Below are 14,481 nucleotides of genomic sequence, written 5' to 3' on the forward strand. Positions count from 1 at the left end.
GAAAAATAAAAAATTATTTTTTATATTTTGCGACCAAAAGTTTGGTCGGCAAAACTTTAATTTCAGCGACTAAAAATTATTTTGGTCGCGGTATATATAGTTTTGGCAACTAAAATATTGTAGTCGCTGAAAGAAAAATAAAAAATTATTTTTTATCTTTCGCAACCAAAAGTTTGGTCGGCAAAACTTTAATTTCAGCGACTAAAAATTATTTTGGTCGCGGTATATATAGTTTTGGCAACTAAAATATTTTCGTCGCTGAAAGAAAAATAAAAATTTACTTTCACTCATCACTCTTTCTCTCTCTTTCTATCTATCTGTCTCTCTTTTTCTCTCTATGTCTCTATCTCTGTCTCTCTTCTCTTTCTCTCTCTCACTCATCACTCTTCTCTGTCTGTCTGTCTCTCTTCTCTTTCTCTCTCTCACTCATCACTCTTCTCTATCTCTCTCTCTGTGTCTCTCGCTCATCTCTCTTTTCTCTATCTCTCTCATCTCTCGTTTCTCTTTGTCTCTCTTCTCTTTATCTCTCTCGCTCATCTCTCCCTGTATCTCTCTCGTTTATCTTTTTCACTCTTTTTCTCTCTCTCTCTCTTTGTCTATCTCTTTTCACCTATTTTTTTTATCTTCCTCTCTCATTTCTCTATCTCTCTCTGTCTATCTGTCTGTCTCTCTCTCTGTGTCTCTCACTCATTTATCTCATCTCTCTTCGCTCTATCTCTCTCATCTTTTTTCTTTCTCTATCTCTCTTATTTATCTATCTTCTCTCTATCTCACTCTCTGTCTTTCCTACTCATCTTTCTTCTCTCTTTACCTCTTTCTTTTTCTATGTATTTCTCTCGATCATCTCTTTTCCCTCTCTTTCTCTCTCTTTGTTTATCTCTTATTCATCTCTTGTTTCTCTCTGTCTCTTTCTCTTTCCTACTCTGTCTCTGCCTCTGCCTCTGTCTTTGTCTCTGTCTCTCTCTTTCTCTCTCTCTCTATCTCTCTTCTCTCTCCGTCTCTTTCGTTCATCTCTCTTCTCTCTATCTATCTTGTTCATCTTTATTCTTGAGCTCTCTCGCATCTCTGTCTCATCTCTCTTCTCTTTTTGTCTCTCTCGTTCATTTCTTTTCTCTCTATCTCTCTCTCTGTCTCTCTCGCTCATATCTCCTCTCTATCTCTCTCTCTCTCTGTCTCTCTCATTCATCTCTCTATTTCTCTCATTCATCTCTCATCTCTCTCTGTCTCTTTTTCTGTCTCTTTCTCTCTTTGTCTATCTCTCTCTATCTCTCCTCTCTCTCTATCTCTTTTTTTTGTCTCTCACTCTCTATCTCTTTTTCTCTTTGTCTCTCTCTCTCTTCTTTTTCTCTCTCTCACTCATCATTCTTCTCTGTCTGTCTGTCTTTGTCTCTGTCTCTTTTTCTCTTTGTCTCTCGCTCATCTCTCTTCTCTTTATCTCTCTCATCTTTTTTCTTTCTCTATCTCTCTCACTCGTCTCTCTTCTCTCTCTCTGTCTCTCATGCTCATCTTTCTTCTCTTTCTATCTCTCTCTTTTTCTATGTCTTTCTCTCGATCATCTCTTTTCGCTCTCTTTATCTATCTCTAACTCATCTCTTATTTCTTTCTGTCTATGTCTCTATCTCTTTCTCTCTCTGTCTCTCTCTCACTCATCACTCTTCTTTCTTACTTTCTCTCTCTATGTCTGTCTCTCACTCTTCTCTCTCTCTTTCTCTCTGTGTCTCTGTCTGTCTGTCTCTCTCCCCTATTGTATTCACTTTGCTCACTCTCTCCTTCCCCTCTTCTCTATTTACCGAGCTCTTCACTACAAGAAAATGCACTTTTACCGACCACTTTGTCTCTCTCTCACTCACTCATCTCTCTGTCTGTCTCTCTATCTCTTTTTCTCTCCCCCTCTATATATATATATATATCTTTCTCTCTCTCACTCATTACTCTTCTCTCTCTCTTTCTCTTTGTGTGTCTGTCTGTCTCTCTCTCACTCATCACCATTCTCTCTTTATTTCTCTCTGTGTGTCTGTTTGTCTCTCTCCCATCTTGCCCACTCTCTCCCTCCCATCTTTTCTATTTACCGAGCTCTCCACTACAAGAAAATGCACTTTTAGCGACCATTTTGTCTCTCTCTCTCTCTCTCGCTCGCTCATCACTCTGTCTCTCTCTCTCTCTATCTCTCTTCTCTATCTGTCTCTCACTCATCTCTCTCTCACCACCCATCTCCTCTACCACCTTCACCACTACTGCAAATGTCATTCCACTACCACCATTATTACCAATGTTGCCACTCCATCTCTACGACTACCATTAATACCACTACTAGTACCATTTCACTACCACTACCACTACCACTACTGCTACCACCACTACTACTACTATTACCTTTCCTGCACCACCGCCACTCCATCTCCTCCACCATTACCACAATTTCACCACTAATCTTCTTCGCCGTCACCACTACCACAACCACCACCACCACCTCACCTTTTATCCACCACCTTCACTACTACTACCGCTTCCTCTCATCTACCACAAAAAATTAGCTCTTGATTTTTAGTAATAAAAAAAAAAAAAAAATGGGTCACAAAAAATATTTTTCATCGACCATAAAAAATTAATTTTATTTTAACGAAAAATATTTTTCATTAAAATATTACCCCTACTTCTATCAAATAAAAAAATATTTTTAAAAATTAATAAATACACAAAATACGAAAAATATATTGAATTTTAGTATTTTTGGTATATAGGGATTTTTTAAAAGTTTTTTTTACGAAAAGTTCTAGCTACAGGAAGTTTTAGTCATATATGCGTTATTTGGCGACAAATAACCAATTTAGTCGCTAAATTGGTCTAAAACTTTGCGGGGGAAATTACTTTTAATATTCGCGCCCTCTTCCATTCTCGTTTTGAACAAACACAAAAGTCCTCTCTCTCACACATCACCACCAAACCTCACCCCACCTCATCTCAGCACAGTCCCTCACCACAGTCGCTCACCGTACGTCGCACATCACCACCGCCGCAGCCGCAAATCACCACCGCCACCGCCGCAGATCACAGGTTCTCTCTCCCTCTCTGTCTCGCGCTATCAGTCTGTTAGTCCTTCACAAGCAAGCAGGTTCTCTCTCCTTCTCTCTCTCTCTCTCTCTCTCTCTCTCTCTCTCTCTCGCTCTCTCTGTGTGTGTGTTTCGAAATTACATACACACATATACACAACTTCTATTAGCAGATCTAAGATCCACAATTTACAGATCCCGAATGTCTCTGCTTCGTTCGCTGATCTGAAGGTTACTTCATTGATTCAATTGTTCTGTTGAATTTTTTTGTTTAATTGATTCAATTTTTTATTCGCATCGCTCTCATTTGTTTAATTTCTTCGTAATTTGAATAATTTTTTGTATCCGATGTGTTTATTCAATGTGAACATTCGGAAGAAAACCTTTCCAGATCTGGGTTCGATTCGTAATTTATTACTGTATGTGTTCCATGTTTTGAATTTCGATTCTTGTTCGAGATTTGTATTTCGGTGCAGATCGATACATTTTTCCCAATTGACTCCCTGAGCAATAATGACTACAGGTTTCTTAGTTTTGCAGAATTTTATTGCTTGTAATAACTTCTCCATGTCGGGTTCTTAATTTTTACAAATCAACACTCGTTTGAAATTAATTTGCACAAGCACCATGTTAGTTTTTCTCATCTATACTGCTTTTCATCTGCTCTTGTTTCATTCTCCTCTACTCGGCTTAACTTGTTTCATATCATTCTCTTTTTACCTTCTAAAATCACTACAGAAAATCAAGGATTTAACGGCGTGTGATAGTCAAATGATAGTCACTCACAGATTTGCTATTTTCAAATGATAGTCACTCACAGATTTGCAAATGATAAAGATTTATTCTGTGAGCTATGAAAGCTCTTCCATAGCATGAATTATATTTGAATTGCGAATCTGAAGTCATTATAGCCTTATTGGCAGCTGCTACACTATATATATGATATTTTTCAAACAGATTTACAAATGACAACAATTTCCTTTGTGGGACTGTTATAATTCTTTCAGAGCAGCATGTATGCAGTCAAGTCATTTATTGTCAGATATATGTTGTTCTTTAGTAGCTGGATTTTTATTTAGAAATGGAGTTGATCTTCATGGTGAATGCTGTGTGTTTTTTGCTCTTTCATCTTTCCTTCAATTTGTTTTCAGTGTCTTACAGAAAGAATTGTTATGGCTTTAAATGTTTTGAACAGAACACTTAGTAATGATATGGCTGATTATTGATTTGATACAGTGAATACATTATTGATCTAATGGGTGCTCCGGGCACACTAATTCCTGCTGAGGTTCCCAGTGATCATCTTCAAAATTCTGGGTTAGATACGAGGAGCAGTGCAGATTATGCTGAAACTATCAACAATTTCTGTCCGATGCTTGAAGAAGGGACTGGGACGCTGGCAGTTTCACCTGATCTTGGTGGACTAGTCAAAGGTGGCAGTTCAGATTCAGTAGAAGCATCTACTTTAGGCATTCAGCCAAAACGTGGTGAAGGGAATCTTAATAAAGAAAATCAAACCCAGATGTTTGAGAATGAGTTTGGGAAGCTTCTTCCTGCACTATGTAGATCACGTGCAGAATCGTCAGGCACTAGTGGGAAGGGGTCACAAGCACAAAAGATGTAAGTTAAAGATGTTTCCAAGTACGTCATCAGTGCAACAAAAAACCCACAATTTGCTCAGAAACTTCATGCAGTTTTGTTGGAGAGTGGTGCATCACAACCTCCCGATTTTCTTCTGGATATGAATCCTCGTGATCTCAGAGAAGTGGAAATGCATGAAAAAATACGTCTGTTAAATGGGGAAAAAGTGGGTGATGGGGCTCAAGATTATCCATATATGTTCTTATCAAACAATAAACTGTTGATTATACCCTCAACTGGAGTGGAGTCCTATAATGGTGCTCATTATGACAGCAAACAAAAGCACTCTGTTGAGGATTTGACGGCAGAATGACTGGAGTTGGGTTCTACAGTCATTAATACGACACATCCATTACTTTTTGATGCTACAAGTGAAGGATCTGTTTTGCTTGTTAATTGTGGAACTCACGCAATTAACTGTACTGATGATGATGCTTCTGTGCCTTCTGCAACCGGCAATTACGAAGGACAACCTGAAAGGGCCCTCATTTGTGATGGTGGATGGTTTGTTAAAGATAAAGTAAGAAACGTACTTGATAATGTTGAAGCTGTGAGATTGATGGAAATGGCCAATAGTAGCCTGCCTAGTGCTTGCAGTATTCAGAATGAGAAGATTAACCCAGTGCTTGGTGAAGTTGCGGAGTGGGAAATTCCATGGGAGGATCTTCAAATTGGAGAATGCATTGGCATTGGTAAGAATTGATGTTACATAAATTTGTGCACTCATCCAAGAACTAAAATCAGGCGATGCACCAAGATATATCAGGCGATGCACTTGTTCAATTCAAATGTGAAGTACCAAATCTGACATCTTGCATCATGTGCTGTTATTAATGATCCAAGTGGTTTTCTTTTTAAGAATTGAACTAGACGACTGCTTGTTTGCTTTGTGCAGGTTGAAATCATGTTGAGGTTGAGACATCCTAATGTTGTTCTTTTCATGGGAGCAGTCACTCATCCACCAAATCTTTCTATACTAACAGAGTATCTTCCAAGGTTGATGTTTACTTTAAAGTCTTGTTAGAACTTATCGTTTCAAGAATTGATGCTTTTGTTCCGTTTTCATCAAATGTTTGCCTTCATATTTTTAATGGTAACATAGTTTCAGACTATCATTCTTACATAATAATAAGAAATGACAACTGGGTATAAATATTGCCAAGCTTTTATGTCTAAAGAAGAAAATAATTTGTTTTAATTTAAGTTTTTTGTGGGTTGATTTTTAGAAGAAGATATTTCACCTGAAAAAAATTTCAGTTAATTTTATCATTGTCCATGCAGGAAAATAGAATTTGATTTCAGCCTCAATTAACTATTTGTTTGTTCAATTTGGTGTTTCTCAGCCCTGTTTATTTGTATGCACGGGAAGTTTATACAAGCTGCTGCATCGACCAAATAATCAACTCGATGAAAAGAAGCGACTGTGGATGGCTCTTGATGTGGTATGAGTTGGAGAATGTTGAATGTTGTTGCCTTCCGTTTCTGCTATCTAGTTTGGTTGGTTTAAGTAAGTTTGCTAATTGCTTGCAGGCCAAGGGGATGAATTATTTGCACACAAGCCATCCTATTATTGTGCATCGAGATCTTAAGACTACAAACCTTCTTGTTGATAAAAACTGGGTTGTTAAGGTTTGCTGAAATTAGAACTTGGCATTTGAAATCTCCCATTCCTTCCTTGATTATCCAATTGTTGCTGTATTTAATGTAATCTAGAAAATGCGTAGTTAACAATGCCGTGACTCACCATGGACTTCGTCTCTTTTACTAAGATCTAGACTTTTTCATGCTTAAGGATGTTTTTTTGAAACTTCTCTAATTTATTGTTGTCTCTACAGGTTTGTGATTTTGGCTTATCACGAATGAAGCACAATACTTTCCTGTCTTCAAAATCTATTGCTGGAACGGTAATTGATGTCAGGATAGAATGTTATAGAATGTTATATTATATCAATTATACTGAAGCTGTGCCATTGAACTACAGGCGGAATGGATGGCCCCTGAGGTTTTGAAAAATGAACCATCCAATGAGAAGTAGGTTTATTTTTTGTATTAGACTTGAAAGCCATGCTAGAGAGTTTAATTCATTTTTTAATGTTTCATTCAAGTCTTGCTGATAAAATAATTGCGGACTGGTTTGCAGGTCCGATGTGTACAGCTTTAGCGTGATATTGTGGGAGTTGGCAACTTTATGTGTGCCATGGACTCTGCCCATATGCACTGGTTCAGTTTGTTCCTTGCATTGTAATTCCGATAATGGCTATCTTGTTGCCTCCAATGCACACACATTCCACAAACTGGCTTTGGGCTGCAGGTTTGTATATTTCATCATGTGGGCTCTTCTGTTTACTAAATCTGTTAGTTTTTTGTGCCATTCTGAGTAACATTTAATTGCATAACATGCAGGATTTTATCTTTTAGCTAAGGTTGAAGAAGCTGCAGATAAACCAATTTATAAATGGACATATCATATTGTCAGTGGGCACACTCTTAAGCATTTGTGTGCTGCAATGGTTCCAGTCTTCTTGACACTTATGCTTGCAAAGAGGACTATTGAAACAGAGAGGTATTCTTTTTTTTATTCTTCAACTTTGTTTGACTTCCTTCTATGACACTTGGTTTTGAAGAGATTTTAGGATAATTATGTTTATTCTCTAATATTTTTGGGCACAATAATTAGGGACATTAAACTACTTAAAGATCATCTTGTTTGAAAACTATTTTTGATTCAATTATACGTTCTTAAAACATATCAACTCTTTGTCTCTCCCTTGTAGTTTATCTACTAGTTACATACATTAACCCTGATGCTGAATGGAATCTTATAATATTATAACTATTGGCTCCATTTCATAAATTTATTGGGAAAAATTCCAAGTACTTGGATTTGTGCACTTATTTTTGATGGGGGGAATAAACTATTATTTTATTGACACATTTTGCCTATAGTATCAAGTTTGATGAAGTCAATAATATTAACAACTTTCATTTTATCATTTGCATTATCTTTTACCATGGCGTGGAATGAGAGTAGTTTTTGTTTTATTACATCAATTGATTGGTCCATGGACATGAGCAGTATAATTTTGTCATCTAAGCTTCTCCACTATCAAAAATTTATTTGTAAATGATATGGAGCATGATTTGTTGTCATCTGGCCTGCTTTGGTATCACCCACTTGTTGAGATATTTCTCTCAATATCAAATCTGTGACAATCTAAATTGAACTGATGGTAAAAACAATAGTAACCAATGTTTTATTGGTCAATACTTCAAGTAAGGATATTGTGGTGCATGGTAAACTAGGAAATCTGCTAATATGCAGTAGCGAGATGGTGCATTTAACACTAAAATTTGCTTCATCAATTTCTGTAAGTCAATGGATAAGTGTGCTTTTGTGACCTAATTTGATGGAAAAATCTTTTTAGGTTGACATTTTTATAGGACCTGCAGATGTGCATGTGATAGCATATTTTTAATAGAAAAAAATTGTATGCTAGAACAAATCCACATATACATGGCATAAATATGATTGTCCAACCAACTTTCTTTTTGTTCTGTGCTCAGGGTCAAATATTTTGGATTCTATTGTTAATTCAATAGTAACTTTGCTTTTTATTTATTTATTTATTTATTATTATTTTTTAATACACTCTTCCCCACTGCATGCACACACAACATATAAAAAAGGACAAAAGTCAGCAATCCTAATTGTTGAGAAGGAACTAAAAGGACAGAGTAACATATTAGGGCTTGTTTTTTGTTGGTAAATATGCAATATATTGTTTGAGAAGGAACTAAAAGGACAGAGTAACGTAAAAGGACAGAGTAACGAATCATCACAGTTAATTAGGTGGTAGTAAACATATATTGTTGACAAGAAACACATTGAAAACATAATGAGAAACAAGATCTTGAAAACTATATATGTTTCTCATTATGTTTTCAATGTGTTTCTGAATTTGAAGGCAATCACCTAATTAACTGTGATGATTCAAATTTGTTCATTTCAGCTTTAGCTTTCTTTTTATTCCCACTTCTTTTTTCCTACTTTTATTAGGTGTTATATCTTTGTTGGAGGTTATAATAGTAAAGTGATGATATTGTTTTAAGTTGTGTGTAATGTTGGTTATCTCACCAAACAAATCAATGTTCAGTGTCCACAGCATTAAGGTAACAATATGGTGAAGGGTCATGTTGTGCATTTATTTTATATATAGGATCTGAATTGCCTCTAGTTTAGATTTGAATTGGAGGATATTAATTGTGGTATAGTCATCATCAAATGTTTGTAATGTAATCATATAAATTTTTTTCCATATGGTTAATTTTTTTTTATGAGAATACTTCATTTTGGATATGTTTCTAGATTCTAACTTTTCTTATTTTATTTGTAGGTGACTTCCAAAAACGATCAAGCACAAGGCTGATGCTTCAAAACCATATATATTCCTTCCTGTTGTAGAATTTTTTTTGGATTCCTTCATTGATTTTCCTTTTAATTTTTGTTCAATTACTTACTGGTTTTCAAGGGATGGATGTTTAAAACTTGTCTCAATTAATGTTTTGAATGGAATGATTGTAAAGTTTGGGATTGAGTAGGAAAATATGATGAATTTTAATGTTATATTTAGGTTGGGTTGAATGAATTTTGTTCAATATTGGATTGAATGTTTATAAACAAAAATTGATTGTTCAAAAAAAAAAAAATTGGATTGAATGTTGGATTGTGTCGAATGTTAATGAATTATGTATTGTGTCGAATGTTAATGATTCAGTTGATTTGTATGATGCTTTAAAATTATAAGTTTATTATGGATTGAATGAATTATTAGGAATTACAGGTGTATTGTTTTCTTGCTTTTGGCGACCAATTTATTAGTCGCGACAAATAAATAATTTTTTTTCGCAAAAAATGACAATTGCCGACCAAGAGTTTTGGTCGCAAAAAATACATCTATTGCCGATCAAAACAACACTTGGTCATGGAAACTCACTTTTGCCGACCAAAAGTTTTGGTCGTGGAAAGTAACAAATAGCGACCAAATTTTTTGGTCGTAGAAACTATTATTTAGCGACGAAGAAGTTTTGGTCGTGGAATGTAATTTTTGCCGACCAATTTTGTTGGTCGTTGAAAGTAATTTTTGCCGACCAAATTAGCGACTAACATGTATGGTCATTGAATGTAATTTTTGCCGACCAAAGTCTTTTCGCGACTAAATAGGTTAGTCGCGATAATTATATGTTTAGCGACCAACAATTTAGTCGCCAAATAGAATGTTTTGCCGACTAAAAATCTTTTTAGTCGCTAATTACTTTCCGCGACCCTCAATTGCCGACTAACTTGGCGACCAAAAAAATTGGTCGGGAATATGTTTTGCCGACCAAAAATTAGACTTTTGCCGACCAATTTTTTGGTCGGCAAATGTGTTAATTCTTGTAGTGAGTACTGTTTTGTGGTGTGAGGTTGCAAGTTTAACATCAAAATTCTTTGTAATGTATAAATTATTTGAAAACCATTAATTGGTGAATGAGAAATTGACTACAAAGTGCACCATTTGAGAATGGTTTTAAGTCAAAATTTATTTAATATAAAATTTGGTTTTTATTTAAATAAATTCGTTTTTTTTTTGGGTCAAAATTGAATCGGATTTGATACAAAATTCGTACCCGTTTGCGAGAACAATCGTGTCTGTTCAATTTAATTACACATATTCAGTGGAAGAGGTGTGTCTCTTCATCCAAAAGTCACCATGACTATTCGAAGGACTACCAATTCATCTATATAAATAGGCCCCCATTGCATTCATTTAGCATCGATTTCATCTTGTATTTCTTTCCTTCAACTCTATCCTTTCTATAAGAGAATTCTTCTGCATATCAAGGTTTGCCAAACTTGCAATTATAGTATTGCTTCTGCAAGGTTCGATCGTTATATTCTGGGAGACGAACGTCTAATAAAAACTCGTAAGCACCGTAGCGGGGGACAAATTTGTCTTAAAGGAATTGTGTCCAACATAAGCCTCGATCACATTTGGTTTCGTTTTAGGATTTTTACAATCTGTTTATAAGTTTTCTATTTCTCTGTAAGTATTTTTAATTATCTATATATGATTTGGTTTTGTTTTACTCAAACAATTTACGTTATATTTAGCTTATTATTTTTTTAATATATAATGTGATAATATATTTGGTGCGATGATTACGTGTTTCACATCGTACAAATAAGAAAATGTTCGAACAACCTTAAGACAAATTTACAGTAATTCTGCTTTATCTAGAATTGGTTTTCAATCTTTTTTTCTGTTCTAGTTAAATACATATTTTATATTCTGTACTTCGATTGATTTTTTTTTTTTTTTTTGTATACTGTTATCTGTGGTATATATTGTGAGAGAGAAATGTTTCTGTTTCTTATTTTACTCGAATCTGTGTTCGAGTCCGATTCTATTTCCTGTGTTAAAATTATTACAAATTCATTGTATGATTGTATGTATCAAAACTGCTTTAGTGAAACAAAATTTCTGTTATGTTTTAATTTATTTATTAATTGAACAAGCAGGGCCGGCCCTGGCCAAAGGCCAGTAGGGCTTGTGTCTTAAGCCCCAAAATTTTGGTCTAAAAATAGGACTCCCAAATTTAGTAAAATGTTATAGGCCTAATGTTTTGTTTTTTTAATTTTTAGGATCAATTTAAACGGTCCCAAAATATTTTATTGGATCTATGTATGGTTTAGCCCATATTTATTTATAAATGTAGTTTGGCGCATATTTATTAAAATGAAAATATATATCAAAAAAAAAAAAGTGTTTGGGCCCAAGAAAAACAATACATACAATATATGGGACCTAATTTTTTCTTTTTTATTTTACCTTCTTTATCTATTAGATTTTAGTAGAATAAATAATTTTGCCCTAATTTTTTTACTTAGGTCTTTATCAGTTTTAATTAAATATTTTTTTTCTAATTTTTTGTCTTAATTTTGTTTCATTAAATTGTTTTGTTTATAATTTTAATGATTATATGTGCAAGTAAATTTTTTTGTAGCTACAAACAAATAAAAAATTTGTAACATATTGTTTTATCAATGAATTTTTTTTTTTTCAATGTAAGAGAGGCCCTCATTTCTGAAATTTACCTTAAGCTCTTTAAATCTCAGGGCTAGCCCGGTGAACAAGAAAGAGGATGGGTATATAACTGGTATAAATAAAATTTATATTTGGGTTTGAATCATTGAAAACCCAACGTAAAAAAAATAAAAATAAAAAGTTCTCGCAAACCATTTTAACGTCTCATTCCATCACTTTGATTCAATGCTTTAGGTTCTCCATAACATAATTAATTATTTTCATATATGGTTGCTGATAATGGTGAAGATGTGCAATTCATATGAATGCTTATTAATTATATGTAGTGCATGATAACCTTCATTTTTTCAGAATTTGTTTCTGTAAAATAGAACGTGGTTTATCTCATGATTGTATGTATCAGAATTTGTTTCTGTTCATTTTATAATTGTACGTATCAGAATTTGTTTCTTTTGACGGATTTCATTTACTGTTTTCAATTCTGTTTAATATAGAAGTTTTATTCTATATATTACGAGTTTGTTTGTGATTAATAGATTTTTGTTGGGTATACTATATAAGTATATTTTTTATCTTTTTATTTTTTTAAGTCATATCATCTCTCAATTTTTTTATATTTCTTTTCATAAAAAATTTAAAAATATATTTATTTAAATTATCCCAAACAATTCAATCTGGATTGGATTAGGGTTCACTGATGTGACCTTTCCGGGTGCCTTAGATGACAACATTTCAACCTTTTTTTTTTTATTTTTTTTTTATGTATATATATTTTCACCGATTTCTTGAATAATGTATTTTTTTTTTCAATTATGTTTTCACAATGCCGTTTGATTCTTTTTTTTTTTTTTTTTCTTCTTCTTCTTTTTATTATTATTATTATTATTATTATTATTATTATTATTATTAATTCTTTTAAGTTATCTTTTCAATCTGTAGTGCTTGCATGTAAAAAAATAAAACTTTGCTTGGTTTGGATTTTCTAAAAATATTTTTTAGAAAATTATATTTTCTTGTTTTTCATATTTTTTACTTTTACTGAATCTTTTTAATATTTTAAGATTTTTTTTTTAAATTTTAGACACACCTAACATAAATACACTTAAAAAGTATAATTTTTGTGAAAAAAAAATCTTTACAAATTCACAAAAAAATAAAAAAAAAAATATGAAAATTTAATATATTTTTCATATTTTTGTGTATTTATTAATTTTTTAAAATATTTTTTCACAACTATTATATCTAAATAAGTTTTTAAAAAATGCTTAAAATCTTAAAGATATACACTAAAAATAAAAATAAAAAAAAAAACAAAAAATTTATTTTTCAAAAAATTTAATTAAGAAAACTCAAACTAAACACATTGACTTTTTTTTTTCTTATTAAAATAGAATTTTTTTTTTAAGATTCTTGATATTAAGATTTTATAAGATAAACGACATACAATATTTTTATAGTAGTTAAGATCCCTCAACATTTCCACAGAGAAATTTTGTCCGACTCAGAAAAATTTTGCTTCGACTCAAAAAAATTTCAATTTTCACAGAGAAATTTTAAAATTTCTCTGAATCGGGGCCAAAATTTCTTTGAGTCATGTGAAATTTCTCTAAATCGAATTTTCTCTGTAAAAATGTTAAGGAACCTTAGCTAATAAAAAAATATTGGAACTCTTCTACTACACAAAGTTAGATAGGGATGTTTCACTAATTTTCTCATTAAAATAATGTATTTTTTTTTAATTTAGGATAAATTACAAATATGCCGCTTGAGATTTGCCTAAAATATAAATTGCCTCATGTGATTTGAAAAATTACAAACATCTCCTTGTAAGAAATTTGTATTTAACAGAATAAACTGAAAAAATGAAATTCCTAACTACTCTTCTATATATAATAAAATTACATGAATTGCTAATTGAAATATATTTATGACATCATTAAAAACTATTAATTGACTTGATAATTTATTAATAAAATAAGTCATTTGTTATGAAATTAAAAATTTCAAGGGGAGGGATGTAATTTTCAAACACATAGAGAATTCATATTTTAAATAAATCTCAGGAGGTATATTTATAATTTATAATTTATTATTTAGAGTCAATCTACTAAACCAAAATAAAAAGGGTATACTAACATTTACGTTTAAAGATAATACATGGACACTCATAACATTTTGGATATATCATAGATACCCTTAGACATTTGAAATTTATATCACAAACACTTATTGACATTTAGTTAAATACAAAAACCCTTATCATTAGTAAAAATACATGCTTAATATTTTGCGAAAAGATCACAGACACTTCTTTTAACTTAAATAAATATATGTAATAATATTAATTAAATGATTTAATTTGATAAAATTAAAAACTCAAGATTTATTTTATTAGAATGCTCAAACCTTGAGATTTTTTTTTTTTTTGTAATTATCCAAATAATTTTGTATCTATTCATATATAGAAATACAATTTAATTAATGTTATCACATGTATTTATTTAAATTAAAAGAAGTGTCTGTGATGTTTTCCACAATTTTTGTGGCAACAATGGCTCAAAACTGTCAAAACGATGTCGTTTTGTGTATTTTTGCTAAATGATTAGGGTGGTTGTGATTCAACTAAATGTCAGGAAATGTTTGTGATATAAATTTTAAATGTCTAAGAGATATCTATGAAATATTGAAAATGTTAGAGGTGTCCC

At 32.4% G+C, this 14,481-nt stretch overlaps 1 protein-coding gene and 1 pseudogene across 1 annotated transcript; both read left to right on the forward strand.

Annotated features, from left to right (window-relative positions):
* LOC145805314 (putative serine/threonine-protein kinase SIS8) overlaps window positions 1-5,004 on the forward strand; it is a 47,418-nt pseudogene extending 42,414 nt beyond the window's left edge.
* Window positions 5,005-5,431: 427 nt separating this feature from the next.
* Window positions 5,432-11,000, forward strand: LOC145805315 (putative serine/threonine-protein kinase SIS8). The gene is made up of 8 exons (XM_082900428.1): window positions 5,432-5,486; window positions 5,587-5,693; window positions 6,061-6,133; window positions 6,222-6,320; window positions 6,527-6,595; window positions 6,673-6,722; window positions 6,832-6,897; window positions 10,952-11,000. Exons 1-8 carry the CDS (start codon window positions 5,439-5,441, stop codon window positions 10,998-11,000), a joined length of 561 nt encoding a protein of 186 aa, XP_082756554.1. The 5' UTR covers window positions 5,432-5,438.
* The last annotated feature ends 3,481 nt before the right edge of the window (window positions 11,001-14,481 follow it).

The sequence above is a fragment of the Camellia sinensis genome, chromosome 13, assembly GCF_055761805.1.
Source record: "Camellia sinensis isolate YWXY chromosome 13, ASM5576180v1, whole genome shotgun sequence".
Taxonomy (NCBI): Eukaryota; Viridiplantae; Streptophyta; class Magnoliopsida; order Ericales; family Theaceae; genus Camellia; species Camellia sinensis.

Excerpts from the sequence above, each read along its gene's own strand:
- LOC145805315 (XM_082900428.1), top strand. The coding sequence starts at position 5,439 with ATGCACCAAGATATATCAGGCGATGCACTTGTTCAATTCAAATGTGAA. Across the intron at positions 5,487-5,586 it reads TTGTTCAATTCAAATGTGAA|GTTGAAATCATGTTGAGGTT; the intron begins GTACCAAATCTG and ends TGCTTTGTGCAG. Across the intron at positions 6,596-6,672 it reads CAAAATCTATTGCTGGAACG|GCGGAATGGATGGCCCCTGA; the intron begins GTAATTGATGTC and ends ATTGAACTACAG.